This window comes from Electrona antarctica (genome assembly GCF_951216825.1).
Source record: "Electrona antarctica genome assembly, chromosome: 12".
NCBI lineage: Eukaryota > Metazoa > Chordata > Actinopteri > Myctophiformes > Myctophidae > Electrona > Electrona antarctica.
In genome coordinates, this window is record NC_136793.1 from 31,447,772 (window position 1) to 31,467,312 (window position 19,541).

The following is a 19,541-nucleotide window of genomic DNA, read 5'->3' on the forward strand; positions in this document are numbered from 1 at the left end:
GACACTGGATGACATGACACTCACTGACACCCACAAGAGAGTGGTCTGTCAGAATGCTCTGAGGCAGTCATGGCTTCAATTGGATGGGCCGTAGAGATTTGGAGAGCTCATTTGGATACACTCTCAGCTAAATAGAGAATGGTTTTATATGCAATACTTTATACATCGAGAAGGTAAGCCATGGTGGAAGGAATATGTTATTATCAGCTATTTCAAAATACATACGCAGGAAGTTTTAGTGAAAAATGTTTTTGAGTGGTGCTAACCACACATACGTATACGCAGTAATGTGTGTCCCTCTGTATGTATGTATGTACTGTATGTATGTATGTCTAAGCACGGAAATACCGTTTTTTCACCACCAAGTGTCACTGGTGCGCACCCTAGCACGCACGCACGCACGCACGCACGCACGCACGCACGCACACACACACACACACACACGTACAAGTACAAGTACAAGTACAGTACAGCACCACTCAGTTCAGACGAGTCTGATTTTTTTATATGACTAGTAAAATGATTGCTCCTCTCACTTGTCTTTGTGTGATAGAACGGTCTATCAGCCTTGGCCATCGCTAAGAGGTTGGGGTACATATCTGTTATTGATGTCCTGAAGCTGGTCACAGAGGAGACGGCTTCAATGGTGAGAAGTTCTGCCGCTGTGTGCAGTCTTAACACTCCAATGGCATTTATTGTAGAATATGATAATCATACTACTGTAGATACGCAATCAACCAATGCATTACCTTACACCTCTCTCTTACTCTTTGTGCCCTCAGACTACCACAGAGAAGCATCGTATGAGTTTCCCAGAAACAGTGGATGAGATATTAGATGTATCCGAGGATGAAGGTAACACACACACACACACACACACACACACACACACACACACACACGCACACGCACACGCGCGCGCGTGTATTACGCGTGCACGCTTTATGCCAAACAATGTCTTTTTTTGAGAAGTACATTTCTTGAATTGTTGCTGCACCTTATTTTGCTTTCAGTTTATGAGGCTTAATTCATGATATTTGAACTGAACACATAAATGCATCCATCTATGTGTGCAGAGCCTCCTAAACGAGTCCTTTTTTGCCTTTCACTTCCCTTTTTTTGTAGGAATTGCACAGCTAACCATAGGTATGACGGTCTCCTTCTCTCTTCTCTGTGCGGTGCTTATAGGTCGTAATGGTCGCGTTTGTCTGGCTCCATTTCAAGCTCTCCCTCTCCATCTTTATCTGCTGTCTGTCTGTCTGTCTGTCTGTCTGTCTGTCTGTCTGTCTGTCTGTCTGTCTGTCTGTCTCTGTCTCTGTCTCTGTCTCTGCCTCTGCCTCTGCCTCTGTCTCTCTCTCTCTCTCTCTCTCTCTCTCTCTCTCTCTCTCTCTCTCTCTCTCTCTCTCTCTCTCTCTCTCTCTCTCTCTCTCTCTCTCTCTCTCTCTCTCTCTCTCTCTCTGGTGGCGCTCACTGCGAAAGTGGCTCTGGTTTCTCATTGGCATGCACCGACAGCACTCGTGTCTGTCCGCTCAATGACATCCTCATTCACTAACTCTGTAGATATTTTTCCTCCATGTTACTGAGACTGGCAACAGGACTGTCGTTCCCAGTAATGTTTCCCCATCAGTGACATGACCTTCACAATCTTCACCAAGAGAAAACCTGTGTTGTTGGGTCCACACTTTTACGCTTAATCTCACAACCCTTTTGAAAGGAGACGAGGTATAAATTATTAAAACCATGACTTTAAAGAAAATGAACTTAGAGACAGGCTTCTTTGGTAAAACAAAAATGCAAATGTTCCAAAGCTGCTCTGTATCAGCAGTGTGTTCACACTGGTATGTTGTCATTGTTTTGATGTGTGCAATAGGTATGTGTATCCATTGTGTTGTGGATCATCTTCTGCATCAGTTTAGGAGTGCATGTCTCATTTGTTCTAGTTTGTGCGTGTGTGTGGAGGGGGGGTGGAATTGTTTCTTATCAATGGGCAAAACAATTAAAACACACCCTTGTGACAATAATAAGCCTCTGATAATTTAACTGACAGATTGTCGCCGTTGAGCTAAATTTAGAAAGTAGACTTGTTGCTGTCTTATAGACACATCTCACATCCGGATTGCGGAAGGGTGAAACTATAGCGGTACATTCGTCTTACTCAGACGCACGCACGCACGCACGCACGCACGCACGCACGCACGCACGCACACACGCACACACACACACACACACAGAGAGTCAAACATAGCATCCATGACTCTGGACGGCATACAGTATAGGAACACACTTAAAACTGCACACAGGCTATGCTAACTCTTCTCACGCTGATACTGTACATTCACAAATTCTCAACAGTTTTGTTTCTTTTGAGGGGGTAAGTAAAGGGTATAACACACATTCTGGGTATATCTATACATCAGTTACTAGCAAGACAGCCAAATAAGTGGAGTAAGATGAATAGAGTAAAGTCTTGAGACAAGAGAAAATGCTGTTTTGTTCTGATTATTTTGGTTTAGTTTTGTCAATTTCTGATGTTTTGGGGTATTTTGTGTGTGTGTGTGTGTGTGTGTGTGTGTGTGTGTGTGTGTGTGTGTGCGTGCGCTCGTGCGAAATAATTATGTATATTAATTAGAAAACTGAATGTATTTATTTGTTATCTTCATGACGCACACTTATGAATGACTATGAGTCTACCGCTGCTGTTCACCTATACACAATGTTATATTCTCTGACTGGACTTTTTGTGTTACTCTAGATTTGGTATGTTTAACTGTACAGTGAAGTGAATACAGAAGTGAATATAGTGGTCTACTCTAGTGCCTTCTCCATGTCTAAATGTCCATCTGTTTTGGAAGTCTGTATATTATGTAGCCAATATTGGATGTTTTGCCATTGACCTCACCGTATGTAGCATTGTCACTAATCGCTACGCTCGGCAACAGCCATAACTCCTTAAATCCTGGATTATGTATGTCGTCTAACTGTTCTAACAGCTTATTAACACTGCTTGTTCTGTTTTTTTTCCTCCTTCTCTCCCTCTTGCTGTTTCACCAACCTGACCACGGTCTGTTGGCTCTCTTTGGCATGTTGTTCTCTGAAGGAGAGGAGCTGTTGGGGACGGAAGGGGCCAGGTACATGAAGACGGATGACATGAAAGACCACGATGACGATTTCCTCTCCCCCAAGAAATCACTGGAGTACGAGAGAGGGATGGGCACTGGCTAAGGGGGCAGGGCGGGGAGCAGGGGGAGAGTTATTAACATAATATACTGTAACAACTACTAGACGGACAGATTGAAATGACACCATAGATGGATGGGATGAGGAAGACTAGGTTGAGGGGGGTGTGGAAATATCAGGACGGTCTATTGTTTTTCACTTGTTTTATTGTTTCATTTTTTTCCTCGACAGGAACTATTCCCCATCCATTCCCAGGATCCCCTGTGTCTCTCCAGAGACCGTTATATTGCAGGAGCATGCGGTGGATCAGGTATAACACTGGTTCCCAAACCTTTTCGCTCGTGAACCAACCGATACATTTGGTGTCTGCCAGGGACCCAAACTAGCCCTTTATCAAAAATTGTTAAAATTGCCTATACAAGCTCATAAGTCATAACGCATCACAACGTGTCACATCGCAACGCAATGTGACACATTGTGGAAATTGCATCAAGTGTTGGGTATCAATATATTATTATTTGTATACGGTTTTGGTAGATATAAGTAAAAAAATATAAAAACAACTACCGGTATACTTCAACTTGTATGAATGTGTTTTACATGATAAATTTATTTGTATTAGTGCGGTCTGCCTCAAAAACAATAAGGTTCCAAATGTAGTGGCTTTTGTCTTCAATGCCTATTGATAACCTGAAATGCTTTACAAAATTTGTCCAACAAATGTATGATAAAGGTATAATTTGATTTTGTTTTAAATATATCACTTTTGGGGCAACAACAGCAAACAACCTAAAATGTTGCTTAGGTTTTTACATTGCCATAAACAACAAGACTTTCTTTCCGTCTCTCTTAGCAACACACTCCACTTCCACTACCAAAGGAATATGATGATGATTCCTTGATCCCCAGCAGCCCAGCAACAGAGACATCGGATAATGTCAGCCCGGTGGCCAGTCCCATACACACAGGGTCAGAACAGTAAATATGCAGCCCATCAATTTCTTAACCACATTCACCCTAGTGGCCCACTTTTGGGCATATAGTTACGAAATAATTGAAGAAATTTGATATGAATAGATCTATAAACTCACAGTGATTCGCGCTGTGACACATTGTCAGCTTGTAGATGTGCTATTTTTGGGAGACTTTTGTCATTTTTGGTGGTTGAAGGTTCATTGGTTAAAGGACAAGCTTGTTTGTGATGAGCTTTGTATGAGCATGAGCTTGGCCTGTTCTAGGTTCCTGGTCAGTTTCATGGTAGATGCTCGTGGTGGCTCCATGAGAGGCAGCAGACACAACGGGCTCCGTGTCATTATACCTCCGCGAACATGTGCCGCCCCCACCCGCATCACCTGCCGCCTGGTCAAGCCCCAGAAATTGACCACCCCACCCCCACTTGTTGAAGGAGAAGGACTGGCCAGCAGAATCATCTCCTTGGGACCAGCCAGCATGCAGTTCCTGGGGTGAGAATATTGTTTAAACTCCCAATCCTCTGTTGAGGTGCAAATAGCATAATGAAAACAATTTTTTCACATGCTCATGCTCAAACACAACCTGTGTGTCCGTGCATCAGACCGGTCATCGTTGAGATCCCGCACTTCGCTGCTCTGGGTCGTGGAGACCGCGAGCTAGTGGTGCTGAGGAGTGAGAACGGCTCCGTCTGGAAGGAACACCGTAATCGCTATGGTGACGATGTGCTAGAGACCATCCTCAATGGAATGGATGAGGGTAAGGAGACCAATGTATTGTGACACATTTGTCTGACATTTTCTGACACTACAACTGACCTCATTGAGACAGTGACCATTTTGCTCTTATATCTTACATCACCCTGATGAGATTTCTAACCTTTCAGAACTGGAGAGTCAGGAGGAGCTTGTGAAGAAACGTATCCGTCGCATCATCTCCACCGACTTCCCGCTGTACTTCGCGGTCGTGTCACGTGTCCAGCAGGAGAGTGACCTGATCGGACCGGAGGGAGGCTCGCTGACGAGCAAGCTGGTGCCCCTGGTGCAGGCCTCTTTTCCTGAGACAGCGGTCACCAAACGCGTCCGCCTGGGACTGCAGGTGAGATGGGAGGATGATGAGGAGGAAGGAGAAGGAAGACAGAATCCTTAATACCTGAAAACATGTTCGGTGTACTTAAGTTGAGCTGTGGGCAGCTTATCAGAACAGGTTGCGTTAGGATTTATTTTCTTTTTTCTTTGCATTTTTAAGAATTGTTTTCTGGACCTTTTTGTTTTGTATTTCACATAATGCACCTTCACGTTTTGTCTTCTTATGTGTTTTGTGTTCATCCTACACCATTTTCACATGTTACAAATATCTGTTTTTAATTTACTATTTTCCGATATCTTTTTTCTGATTCAGTGAAATCATTTTTTTATCAGTTTAAGCATGTTTTATAATTTCCCAGGATAATTGATTTAGTTTGGGTATATTCCTGTTGCTCAAAGGTTTTAGGTCTGCATAATGTCTGGTGGACACATGTGGCCATGGAATTATAAGGCTTCATTTGCCTGCAGTTATGTTGAGATAATGACCATTTCCACATTATCCCACATACTGTAGCAAAACTGATACAGTAAAGGCACTTAATAATGAACTTAGGTAACTTACCAGGGCAACTATCCCAACTCGATATTGTAAGCTGGCTAAACCAATAAGAATCATATAAGGATCCAACTAAGGGGGAAATTATGAATTGAACAGACAATTAATTCAATTCAAGTTTAGTAATTGAATAATGATATGACCAAATCATATATCATGTAAAACTTTCTAGTTTTGCTAATTACAATTGAATCCAATCGGAAATGCTTCTCTTTGTTGCATATGATAATTTGAAAAGTTATGTTTTTGAATGCTGGGTAAACACCAATCAATTTCTTTATTACATTATCTTATTCTCATTTTATGGTCTACTTGATAGCATAGATTAGTTGACTATTTGGGAAAAGAAAATAATACGATATTGTGATATTCAAATTTGGTTAACTACAATATAAAATATCTAGTATATAACTTAATATATCATCAGATTTATTCCTTTGTTCTATAAAATGGTTATGTAGTTATCTGTCCTTGGAATAGTGAACACCTAAATCACCATGAAACATTCATTACAGCAGTGGGCCTATAGGAAATGGAATATGATTTACCATACAAATCAAGCTGTAGCTACATTATCCTTTTCCATAATTACCTTATTCAGCATTTCTTGAGAAATATTCTTGGATCACAAATAAAAAAGTAATAAGTATCTATAGATACCAGTAAGACGCCCTAAAGGGCGAGGTCGCGTGCATGCATCCGCCTGGGCGATGGCAGACTGCTGGGCGAGCTCTGGCGCTTTGGCATGGGGGTCCGATCAACATATGGAATGTCAGAACAGGTCAGCTCCATATATGGAGATCTAAGGGTGGCAGCGGGGGCAGTGCAGTGTACAGGGTTTCATGAGGTCTGGCCATATGGATCGTGTCTTGAGTCTACAGGGTTTTATGAGGTCAGATCAACATATGGAATGTCAGAACAGGTCAGCTCCATATATGGAGATCTAACGTTGGCAGCGGGGGCAGTGTCTTTAGTGTATTTGATGAGGGCCCAGGTTGGCGCGGCTGCACTAATAACTTTGGGGCGGGCCTGGCTAGTGGGAATGGACAGGTATCAGTCAAAAGATCGAAGAGGAAGGACAGGTGGGAAAGGATCAACATATAGATTGTCAGAACAGGTCAGCTCCATATATGGAGATCTAAAGGTTTGAGGTTTGAGGTCAGGTTTGAGGTTAGATGTAGAATTGCTGGCCGGCTCCATATACCGTATGCAGATCTAGGTGATGATCCAGTCTTCTCCATGTATGGCTATCCAGGGTTTGATAAAGTCATTCTCGTGATTATTATATTATATATATGGAGATGGACATATATGGAGCGTGTCACAAGGCGTGATAGACTGACGGCCATATATGGTGGTGTGACGTGTCTGACGTGAATTTCAAGGTCATATGCAATAAATATGGTCATATACAATACATTGTAAGGGCATAAAATATATGTAAACGTCACTTGAATGGGGAGCACAGGATAAATATAAATGGACCTTCAGTTTTATATTTAAATATATATTTATAAATATTATATTATTATATATATTATATATATTATTTCAACAGCTGTCTTTCAGTTGAACGTAGACATAGCTCTATTTATAGCTTTATAAGCCATGTATTCCATGCATGGCGCATTGATTGCATACATACAGTACTATGCTCTCAACTTTCAAAACTAAATACAGTGACAGTTAAACTGAATGTAAATAAAGATAAATAGATATGGTTATAATTATCTTTATTCCCTCATATGGCTTTCCCCTGACCTGTTACAGTATATTGTATTATTTTATCTATGTTCTACATTAGATGTGCATATACAAATTTTATTACATTAACATGTTTATTTTGTCTGCTTGTTTTGTGCAAAACACCTATGCCTTTTTATTTTATATTTGTTTTGTATGAATATTTGTAGAATTATAATGTTAACACGTTTTGTTACATTTACAATAAACACATCTAAAAAAAAGAGAAGCAATTTGTGTTGAAATGATCTTTTAGATAGATTGTATAGCACAATCAAAGTAGGACACATTCTATTCACTATGGAACTCTTTCTCTCCCATTTGGTTGTCCTTTCTTCATCTTTTTTTACTCTTCCGTTGAACCATCGGACATACACATCCCACCATCTCCTGTTCTCACTTCTTTACCAAACTTTGTGTCTGTCAACATTCTATGTTGCCCTTTATTTCACCACCACCGCCACCACCACATCATCATCATCATGATGGTGCCTATATCATGCACTCCCTTCCCCAAAATGTCTTCTGTCCTCAGGCTCAGCCAGTTCCAGATGATCTGGTTGCCAAGTTGCTGGGTAACCAGGCAAACTTTAGCCCTGTGGTGACGGTTGAGCCCAGACGACGCAAGTTTCACCGGCCCATCGGCCTTCGCATCCCCCTACCTCCATCCTGGAAGGAGAGCCCCCGAGACTCTGGGGAGGGGGACACAACCAGTCTACGTTTGCTTTGCTCCGTCATAGGTACTGTGCACTGGGGCTGTGTGTAAGAAGAGGGATCTGATTAACTCAACAGTGTAATTCTTTGAGACACACATACAAGTTTGGTGGCGTGTACAAATCCGCCATTGCCTTGGAAGTGCAAACAACACAGGTATTAGCGTTGCGTTTGTGAGTATATAATGTTAAATACACGGTAGATATATTTTTCTGTCCTACAGTGTTTTTCAAGTTCACAAGCCATGAAAAGGAGCCGAATCCATACAAGAAACACCTCCAACTCTTTTGCAACACACGCATATGACAATTAATTCCCTTTTTCTTTCCTGAGAGTGAAGATTTATGTATCAAAAGAATCGTTTTACTATCGTGAAACTTGTCAGTTTGCAAAAAAACATAATTTGTCTTTCATTCCAGGACATGTCGGCATAAAAAGCATGCTCCATAAATCAAGCGCAACCTCTCACCGGAAATAACGGATTTCCATGTGTCCCTATTTTGGGCATATCACGCAAAAAACGCCTAGGCTTATATCGTCTCTGTCGGACAGAAACCTTCCAAAACCGTTACTTTTCAGGAAATGGAAAAAAGAATCTGTGTTTCACTGGATCCAATGTAGTTATTATTTAGTCACAAATCTCTGGTTCTTATAGAACTTTATACTTAACCACTTACACTTACACTTACACTTTAAAAAAACCAAACATAAAATAGCAAAAAATAGCCAATCTACAAGCTCACACGTGAGCTTGTAGATTTAGCTAATTTCGCGTGACACTGCAGTATGACGAAGTTTCTGCCCGACAGCAACAATATGCTTAATTTATACTCGTCTTACGCCAGTGTCGTGCGGCGAAAATAGCAGATCTACAAGTTCACAACGTGTCGTATATGGCGATGTGTTGTGAGCTTGTAGATCACCTATTTTCGGAATACAACGGTGTCAGGCTTAGGTGGTTAACCAATATGTCCCTCCTGCTTGCGCCACAGGTGGCACAGCTCCAGCCCAATGGGAGGACATCACTGGAACCACAAAGCTCATGTATGCCAATGACTGTGCCAGTTTCACAACCAATGTGTCAGCAAGGTAGGTCAAAGGACCTACAGTACACCTGTCTTATATCTATATATTTATCTAGGTGTATTACCAAGCGTTTGACATTTCCCAAACAGCAGCTAGGATATAGCTATTTCCTGACAAGTTCAAAAACAAACTCAAAATTTAGTTTTATGTGTGATGGTTAAAACACGTATTGTTATTCCCTCTCAGATTCTGGCTGGCAGACTGTCCGCGAACAGCCGAGGCTGTTTCTTTTGCTAACCTGCTCTACAGGGAGCTGTCAGCTGTACCCTACATGGCCAAGTTTGTGGTGTTTGCTAAGATGAATGAGATCCGAGAGGGCCGCCTACGCTGCTATTGCATGACCGATGACAAGATGGACAAAACCCTGGAACAACATGAGAACTTCACAGAGGTGGCTCGAAGCAGAGACATAGAGGTCAGTAGGCAGGCAGAAATACAGACATAGAGGTCAGTAGGCAGGCAGAAATACAGTGTAGTTACAAACCAAGTATAAAACAAAGTGGTTAATCAGAATAATGTCAGGACCACGCCCATGCCCTCATTCCAGAGATCATCTTCTCCAACCTACTAACTATACACACCTGCTCCTCATTAGTCCACACCTATATAATCACCCCCTCTGCCACTCCACTTCAGTCAGTATTGTTTGCCTGCACTAGACACTAGCCACTCCACACGGTCCCGGCCATTTATAGCTTTTGTCAGTGTTTGTTGCTTATTCTAACTTTGCCTTTGACTACGCCTTTTGCCTATTCCCTTGCACCTTTGCCTGGATTTATTAAACCTGCGCCTGCATCCAAGAATGTCATTACAAATAATCTATTTTGTCGACGAAAAATCTACGAATTGTATTGTGTCAATTCATTGATATATGAGAAAATTAAATGGCAATATTAAAAATATCGGTTTCAATATATTTTCAGTAAATTGCCCAGCACTAAATTGAAATGAAAGCATCCTGCTTCACTGAATGGGTTTACAGACCAATCCTCAATTCTAATCCTGATGTCTGTAAAGAAACTAGGCCTATAGGCAGCAATGTATGTATTTTTTTGTATTATTATTTTTTAACTTTGTCAGCTGCGCTGGCTGAAAAGGAACAAAATATGGAGTGACAGAAGGATAGACATAAAGGAATTATGGAAAGGCTGCAAGTTGAAATCCTAGAAAAGCTGAGAAACATTTGCCAGGGAAACTCTCCTTCTTCACCAACTGTTTCAAGGTGCCCATGCAACAAGCCATGTGACCCCTTGTAGTGCTGCTCAAGGGCCAGCAGTGAAGAATATATTTCCTCAAAAGAATATAGGTTTAAAATTCCCACTGTATATAGCTTATCTTTATACAATTTCCTGTTCAAACCAACACCTAAGAAGATTGATGTCACAGTTTGTCACTGATGTCCATTGCTGTGGACATCAGTGATAAGGACACCTAATGTTATTATTTATTTAGTTTAGATTCGGAATCGTGAATGTTTCTCACACTATTGCTTCCTGCCGGAGCCATTTTGTGCTGTCTGTGTCCTCCACATTGGTTGATGCTAGTATCGCCCTCTACAGGTGATGGAGGGTATGCCGCTTCACCTGGAATGTTCAGGGAACCTTGTGCCGGTGAGGAAGGCCACCCAGCAGCCTCGCAGCTTCTGCTTCCAGGCTTTCAAAGACAACCGGCTCCCTGTCTCTGTCAAGGTGTTGTTCACATTAGACCTCACAACAAATTCCCCCTGTGTCTGAGGCTTAATAATGCCCAGCACCCACCCCTGATGAGTGTGTATACTGTATGTCTCGAGCATGCTTCTGCTGTTTGTTTGTCAAATTAAGGTGAGAGACAGCAGTAAGGATCCGACTGGATTTCTGTCTTTCCTGCGCAAGTCCACCAAGTATGAAGACAGTCAACATGTGCTTTGTAACCTCAACATTACCATGCCTCCGTGTATCAAGGTACCGACCTAGTCAAACACAGACATGATGATATTGCATCTCGTGTTCCTTGAGAAGACAGATTTCAGTGCTTGCTTGTGTTTGGCAGATTGTAGGGAGTGAAGACAGGAGGCGAACTCTGACACCGCTTGCCCTAAGGGAAAGATACAGTGCCCTGAATGAGCCTGCTATGGGTATGAGACTCTCCCAACTGAAAATGCCTGCACATGCTTATTTGCTTATGATGTCATCTATAGCTAGATGACAATAAGTAAAATGCCTGTTTTGTTTTTCCTTTAAAGTTGCACGTTTCTAATCTTACTACTGTATATACATATCTGTCCAGAGCAGCACTACAGCATTTTACAGCATTTAAGATCCCTGCATGAGGCATGTGCCTCATGCAGTGAAAATCACTACTTTGATTGTATTGTCTCACAATGTTGAAGATCAGTTGTGGTCTGGTTTCTGCAGCATCAATGAGTGCCATGGAAAGGACAGAGTTGAAGATGGCTTTGATTGCAGAACAGTTGGGGCTGAGCTGGGCTGGTGAGTGAGCGAGCGAGCGTGCGTGCGTGCGTGCGTGCGTGCGTGCGTGCGTGCATGTGTGTTTTCCAAACATGTTCCAGAATATTGCAAAATATAAAATTATTTGTATAATTCCCTCTCTTGCTAAATCTTACCCTTCCGTATCCCTGTCTAAACAGAGTTGGCACGAGAGCTTCAGTTTAGCGTTGATGACATCAACAAGATCCGTGTGGAGAATCCTAACTCACTGCTGGAGCAGAGCTCTACACTGCTCAACCTCTGGGCTACTCGTGAAGGAAAGAGGGCAAAGAGTCAGTATAAGAGATGTGAGACTGTTCTAAACTCCATTTGACCTCCCATATCCTCCCTGATAGTCATATGTATAACTTTAACAACTTGTCCATGATGTCTTTTTTTGTGTCCCCTTAATGGTATTGCTATTTATCCTCGGATACCCCAACTTTTTTCTCAGTTTTGGTACGGACCCACCCTGCTTCTTTGTCTTGCCGTGCCTCCCCCCCTCTGTCCACGCCTGCCCCCGCCCCCTCTCTCTTCCATCTCCTCTCTCACCATCTCTCTTTCTGTCTTCTTTCTCTATTCCATCTGTCTCCATGTTTCTTCATCACAGTGGAGAGCTTGTACGTGGCTCTAAAGAGCATCGACCGCATGGATATAGTCAGCATGTTGGAGGGCCAGCCTCCTCAGGCTGGGAGACAAGGCCGTGAGCCTAGCAGACGCAGACACAATGACAGAGACCACCTGTCCCCAGGCATCACCAATGGTAAGTGCCCCCGTCCTCCCAAAATGCAGCCCTTTTTGCATACTCTTTGTCAAGTCCCACCCTTCCAGTACAAACGTTCCGCCTCCCCAAATGCATACCGTGGATGGTTTTGCTCTGTATCTATCTATCTCTCTTTTTTTTGCCTGTTGCTCCTGTTATGTATTCTTCATAAACACAGTTCTGTACAAACACTGCCACAAATGTCAGACTTCTACAGGTTTTTACCCCTTCAACCTGGAGAGAGACTCAGGACACTCCTACAAATGCCTCTGTTGTACTTCCATGATGTGTTTATTCACTGGGTGGTTGTTTAAGACAAATACAGTGAAATAATAAATAGAAAACCTTTAAAGTTGTCAATGAGGCTAAGATCTTACTGATGTAAAGACAGGTCAGATTTGACGCTGTCAAAGAATCAGTCAGATGAATTACTTCTTTTTGAACATCCACTAAAACCACAAAGTCCCTTTTATCTTTTATATGTCATAACCTATTGTAATGCACCATTTTAATTAATATTTAATACAGGAATATGTTTTTCATCAATTATTTGAAAAGTAATTGATATGGTAATTGATGTGGTAAACATTTCAGTATGTTATATGGACTGTAAAATGACTCATAAAATGACTCATAAAATGAATCATTGCCATACATGATATGAATCTGCCTTTAGCGTTAAGTGTACCCTAACTGGCGCTCACACCAGTTGTCAGAACTCAGTCTTTTACTCCTTTACCTCATGGTTTCCTTTACCACATGCATAACATACATCTGATTGACTCCAGTTTCACCTCTGGACCCGTGTGAGCTCCTTCATCACTGGACTGACCCTCACTGGAGAGCACTGGCCTCTCTTCTCTGCTCTCGTGTCCAGTGTGGCCGTGGGTCATTCCAACAGGTGCCAGGTCCTCTCTGTGCAAACTGGAGCAATACCTGGTGATGTAATGATGCATAGAGACATGACCATGAGGCACAAAGGTTCAAAAGGGAGACATTCAGATCACAGCTGCAGTGAATCTGATACCTGTCCGTCTGTCTGGCTGCCTGTCTTATCTGTGTTGTCTATACCTGCCTCCCAAAGGTCTTTTGCTTTGACATAACTTTTGTCGCACATTTACCGGACAATACCTCCATCAAGGCTGGGAGTTGACCACATCCACACGGTGGCCATTTCTGCTCTTGTGTCATACTCGTAACATGTCCCACACACCTGCCACCCTCCAAAGTATGCTGTAAGAGCACAATGGCACACATGCAAATTTGGTCAACTGCATCTTCAGCTAATCACACCATGATTACAAAGTGGTTTATGATTTTCTATCCAGGTTTATGAATCAAATGGCAGGTGCACATTTGTATCATCTGAGGAACAGTGTGTTTCAGCTGCAGCAAGTTTTAAGTATCATCTAGAGTAGGAGAATCCGTTTTACAGTTCCATTCAGACTAGCCATCTGTATCTCTTATCTTTATTCATTACCAGTTTTTTCAGTGACTCTTCCTTAAGTCTAGTAGTTCACTGTCGTCGGTATAAGCAATTCCAGGTTAAGATTCCAGGTTTCCTTCACAAGCGTTGGCAGTTTTCAAAGTAATAAGTGAATAAGATCGTTACAGAGACAACAGGACAGCTTACAGACTTAGCCTTCTCTAATGGGATATTTCAACTCTGTCTGCCTGTGTTTGCATGGGGTGTAGTTTGAGTCTCGTCAGGGTTGCTGATGTCCTGTTGGGAGCCCTGTACCGGTCCCTGTGAATTTCTATCCCTCTCTCTCTGTGTGTGTTTCTCTGGACATGTCATCTGCAGCCCAGCCGCCCTACTCTTCCTCCTTCTCAATCCTCCTCTTCGAACTCTGACCTCATGCTGACCTCATGTTGACCTATGGCCCTCTTTTTTTTTAAACCAGTTGTTGCATTTTATTCCTTTTTCTTATTATTATTTTTACTCCTGAAAACTCCACTTTTTTAATTGTCTGCTCTGTGACCAATTCCCCTCACACACTGTGTATTCAGCACCCCCTGGGAAGGGGGAGGTGTCCCTCGCTCTCTCACTCTTTCTGTCTGTGTCCATCTCCCCTTTTAATCTCTCGCTCTGCCTCTTTCCTCTTCTTTTCTCTGTTCCCTCTTTTCTGTACCTGTCTTTCTGACTATACCCCTTCCTGTCCTATCCGTCCTCTTTTCCCATTCCCTTCTACCCCTGCATTCTTGCCTGTCTGCATGTTGGATGAAACCTAGCCTCATTTCCTGCCTTCGCCCATGTTTGCCCTGGAGACAAACAGTAGTGCAGGCACAGTGGCTTAATGGGAGATGACATCTAGGTTGTCTGGATGCATTTTAGGCATGACCTAGAGTTTTTCTTGTTGTTGTTGCATGGCATGCATGTCTGAGAATGACCTTACAGCCTGGCACCTCCGTCGTCTTCAAATTTCTGTCCTCTATGGGGGGGGGTTAAAATAATAATAAAAAAAGGTTATCAGAAAACCTTTTTTTGAGAATTGTGACTGCTCTGTTCATGTATGAATGTTGTGACCTGTTTTGTACACCTTTGATTCTATGTACTGTATATCCATTTCTAAGTATTTTGTGTCTTTGAGGTACATAGCCAACAGAATAGTGTCCACCCATGGTTTAGTTCCCCCTTACTGTACATGTGTTTAGAGTGTCTGTGTCTGCTCATGTGAGTGTGTTTAAGTGTATTTCAATTGTAATTTGGAGATTGTCCTGTGTTTCTGTATTTGTTTGTGTTCATGTGCCGTTATTTATTTTTTCTGTGTGTGTGTGTGTGTGTGTGTGTGTGCGTGTGTGTGTGCGTGCGTGCATGTGTGTGTGTGTGTGTGTGTGTGCGTGTGTGCGTGTGTGCGTGCGTGCGTGCGTGCGTGCGTGCGTGCGTGCGTGCGTGCGTGCGTGCGTGCGTGCGTGCGTGCGTGCGTGATTGCGTCTCTTCACTGTATTTGTATGTGAGCTTCAGGTGCATTTCTTCCCTGTGTTTTTTGTTTGTCTTTGTCTCATGAGGGTCAGGTCATCACATCCATGTATAATCACCACCACTGACTGCATGACTCCACCTTTCCTCACTGTCTTTTCTTTCTACTCACAGGAAGAGAGACGATTCACAAATACATAGTCATACATGAATTCAAAATTGTCATACATTAAAAAAAAACACACAAATACAGTTCAGTCAGATAACTCTAGATAACTAGATTGAACCAATATTTTATTATATCATGAAAATACAAGTGTGGATATAATCTTTTATCTTGGCGTTCAGGCTCTGCTAAATTTTTCTTCCTGCTCAGCACAATTTCAGATAGATAAAAACAATAACAACCCCCATGGGTAACAGAACTAATAGCACTGGTGGTGCTGGGGTGGCGGTGGGAGCAAACATACGCATATGCAGAAGGAACGCACAAAGAACACAGACTCCTGTGAGCTTAAATAACCTGATTGCCACGTCAGCACAGTATATGACGTATGCCGTATGGGACTTGCAGAACACTGTATACACCCACATAGACAGTAATGCACAATCATGTTACCCTCTCTGCCTGAACTAACATCGCAAGCTATGTATCATTAATCACATTTACATCAGCAATATAAACTGTCAGGCTCACACCGACGCAGCCAAGTTTTAGCAACCTTACGCAAACTTCCAGTTGAATTTAGAATTAATTTTTAGATTTTGACTTCATTTAATGCTTTAAATCAAATTTACAGATATTCAAAACTTCCTAAGCCTTTGCAGGGGCGAAACGGCAAAATTGAGGTGTGCATACTTGAGCTGCAGCACCCTCTGATAGTCAAATATGCAGTCAGTCACAGTGTTCAAGGTTCAAGTTCAAGTTCAGACATGACATGACATGACATGACATGACATGACATGACATGACATGACATGACAGATTACAATAATCTTGCACTGAGCCACTTTGCAGCTCAACCAACAATTCTAACAAGGGAACATTGTAACAAACTGGCTGAACAAATTTGATCAGAAAGCTTTATATTAAGATACAACTTTACAGTACTTTAAACAAACTTGCTTTGGTGTTGTGCTTCATATTATGCTGTAGTCATATTAGTGTTTTGTGAGTCAGGGGGTTTGTGAGTTAGGGACAGTGACACTAATATCCTCTGCACTCTCAGCAGTACTCACTGACAGTAATACATCTCTCTCTCTCTCTCTCTCTCGCACGCACGCACGCACGCACGCACGCACGCACGCACGCACGCGCGTCGCCACATGTTGCCACATGCCATGCACACATGTCAGATTAATGGCCACATAGCTGCAGACCTCTCTCTTTTATATTCTTCACAACTTCATCCGTTGTTCCGTGTATGTCCCCTCCGACATGTCACAATGCTTCCTTGCCATTTATCACTACACAAAATGTATTTACTTCCAGTTTGTGTGCTCAGTATCACTTGGATACAAAATGGATGCAAAATAGATCATTTGTGGTTAATGGATAATAGGATTGAAAATCTAAATTACTAAGCCATTCAAATGAGGGTTTCTGAAAATAGCATTTTCCGTAGCGGAGAGTTCACAGAACTCTACTGTGCAGTTTTTATCTGACGTCTACCAACAAACAACATACAGTTGCAACACCATGAAAAAACTGCACCCGTGCCTTGCTTTCTGTGTGAGATGTCTCTGAATGCATTACAGATGGTTGTGGAGTGACCTGAGTCTGTTAATTAACTTTTTGAAGTCTCACTGTTAGATATAGTTATATACCTGTATATATATATTTTTAAACTGTCTACAATGATGGCACTAATATAAGATTGTTGTTATAGTGTGTGAGTGAATTTGTATCCAGTGAACACCAAAAATATATGTAAATAGTTTTTCTCGAATAGTTTTTTTTTTTTTTTACATTTCCGTGTATGGATGAGTGAGGGGCGTGCCGTGAAACTGCAATTATAATTGTGTGACAGATAACAGGAGAATGAAATAATGCTCGCAGGAGAGAGAATGACTTTGCCTGCATGCATGCAATCCAGCCTGACTACAATATGTAAAAAAATAAATAATAATAATCTACTACATGCTTGTATGCGTGCATGCGTGCGTGTGAGTGAGTGAGAAAGAGAGACAAAAGAGAGCCGGAGAGAGAGAGAAAGATGTATGTATGGCATGAGTACGTGTGAAGAAGTGTTTTCCCTGCTGGACAGGTGTGTGTCCCGGCCCCAGGATGGGGGCAGAGGCAGTAAACCCTGGTCCTCTACCTGCAGTCAGCAGAGCAGCATCAGCCACTGCTGGGTCAGCCTGGCTGTGACTGCTGCTGCTATACTGCTGCACTCACTGTCAGTGCTGGCAGATCTGGCTTGACACACCCCTCTCCCCCCTTCCCCCTAAAAGCTGCCCTTGCTCCCCTGCCCTAAGTCCCCTGCCCCTTTTATTCCCCATTTTCCCCATGAATCCCCCGGGCTCCCCTCTGCCCCCTCCCCTAAGTTGGGGGCACTTCCCCCCCCACCCATGGGGTTCCGGTGCTGTGGGGGTGAGGTGGGGAGCGAGGCGGGGGGCCCGTGTCAGTGTGCCTCTCTCTGTCTCGCTCCAGGTTACGGAATGGTGCCGGAAGAACTACTCTCACCCGCCTCCATGCAGTACAGCCTGCCCTCCCCGCTGGGCGCCGAGCCCTACTGGCAGGAAGTCTCCAGCCTAGACTGTGCGCCCATTGCCACCACAGAGGAGGACACACTCATGGAGATGTCTGATGTGCAGGTGTGGCCCTCAGGTAACAGCCCCTCCCTGGTGGCTGTGGAGGACTCCTCACTGGAGTGCAGCAATGCTGATGATTCAGAAGGCCTGCTGGGGCTGCCGTACGGGAGCCTGGGCCGACCGGCCAGTGCGGCCAGTGCGGCCAGCGGAGGGGGTGGGGGCTCCATGGATCTGGCCGAGGATGATTCAGAGATGGGCGTTGACTCACTCAGCACTGCCACGCCGGCCTCACTCGGGGGCACCCTCCCCGGGATCAACCTAAACGGGCTGAACAATGGTCAGGGGTCAGAGGCGGGTTCGGAGACGTCAGCACTCACTAACACAACACAAGGTGGAGCTGGAGGAGTAGGAGGCGGAGGGGCAGGCTCAGAAGAAGGGCTTTCTCTTGTTGCAGGACAACAAAGGGTGTACGCCCGGCTGAGCGAGTCACCTGGTCTGAGCTGTGTAGCAGATCGAAATGGAGACAGGTGAGCCAGACTCCCATGCATCTACTTCTCACCTGGATATTGAAATATCAATCATCTCTCTGGTAGGCGCTCACACAGCTGACAAAAAAATCACTATAGTTAAATCGTGTTGGGGTCCGCTTGTAATTCCGACATCCCATTATTCCGACTACATTGGTAGAACAAACATTCCAACCTGACACTAAAAAAATATAAATGTCAAAAGCATAAAGAGCCATTCATTAGATAAATCCTATATCAATGCAAATAGAAATTTAACATCATTGTAATGGTTTGAGCGGTTTGAGAGGTGTGGTTTTTAACTAATATCAAATTGATATTTGTTGGTCTAATGTATGAATTTGTTTGTGTTTTGACACTTTGCACCAAAGGATGGGTATGAAAAATAAGCAGTCCGCACTCCACAGTGGAAAGTGTATTGTTGTGTTTGTCCGCTGAAATATTAGTACATAATGTAATGTACACCGTACATTTCAGGATTTATACACAGTAAAATCCTCAGTGTTCATTTATCCATTTACACGACCTGATAGCCGAGTGGTTAGAGCTCCATGTCACTCGCCTACTAGGTTGGAGGAACGAGCCATTTCCAAGGACTAGAGGGGTGGTTTCGCTGGAATCCAACACCGGCTCCCTATTGCCTTACCAACTTATGTGTCCCAGTCAGCCCACCTAGCACCTTGAACTTATTAACAATTCTAGGATATATTATTAACCCAGCAAGCCAAATTATGACGTTATGATAACGTCCTCCGGTGACGTTCAGGACGTTCAGGACT

General features: G+C 43.1%; 1 protein-coding gene and 1 long non-coding RNA gene across 2 annotated transcripts in view; one reads left to right on the forward strand and one right to left on the reverse strand.

Annotated features, from left to right (window-relative positions):
* The window catches only part of ank1a (ankyrin 1, erythrocytic a), a 51,938-nt gene that overhangs the window by 20,725 nt on the left and 11,672 nt on the right, over positions 1-19,541 (forward strand). The window contains exons 21-39 of the mRNA XM_079515471.1: positions 554-646; positions 783-855; positions 1,126-1,146; positions 3,098-3,194; positions 3,409-3,487; positions 4,031-4,146; positions 4,416-4,640; positions 4,751-4,905; positions 5,033-5,244; positions 8,069-8,273; positions 9,240-9,336; positions 9,520-9,748; positions 10,893-11,021; positions 11,154-11,273; positions 11,362-11,446; positions 11,727-11,801; positions 11,960-12,091; positions 12,409-12,561; positions 18,135-18,762. Of these exons, the coding sequence (XP_079371597.1) occupies positions 554-646; positions 783-855; positions 1,126-1,146; positions 3,098-3,194; positions 3,409-3,487; positions 4,031-4,146; positions 4,416-4,640; positions 4,751-4,905; positions 5,033-5,244; positions 8,069-8,273; positions 9,240-9,336; positions 9,520-9,748; positions 10,893-11,021; positions 11,154-11,273; positions 11,362-11,446; positions 11,727-11,801; positions 11,960-12,091; positions 12,409-12,561; positions 18,135-18,762 (2,924 nt within the window). The remainder of the gene's footprint in view (positions 1-553; positions 647-782; positions 856-1,125; positions 1,147-3,097; positions 3,195-3,408; positions 3,488-4,030; positions 4,147-4,415; positions 4,641-4,750; positions 4,906-5,032; positions 5,245-8,068; positions 8,274-9,239; positions 9,337-9,519; positions 9,749-10,892; positions 11,022-11,153; positions 11,274-11,361; positions 11,447-11,726; positions 11,802-11,959; positions 12,092-12,408; positions 12,562-18,134; positions 18,763-19,541) is intronic.
* Positions 5,365-7,742, reverse strand: LOC306933312. Its single transcript, XR_013791211.1, has 2 exons — positions 7,098-7,742; positions 5,365-7,025 (listed from the first exon to the last, which is right to left on the reverse strand). It is a non-coding gene; the product is annotated as an uncharacterized lncRNA (long non-coding RNA).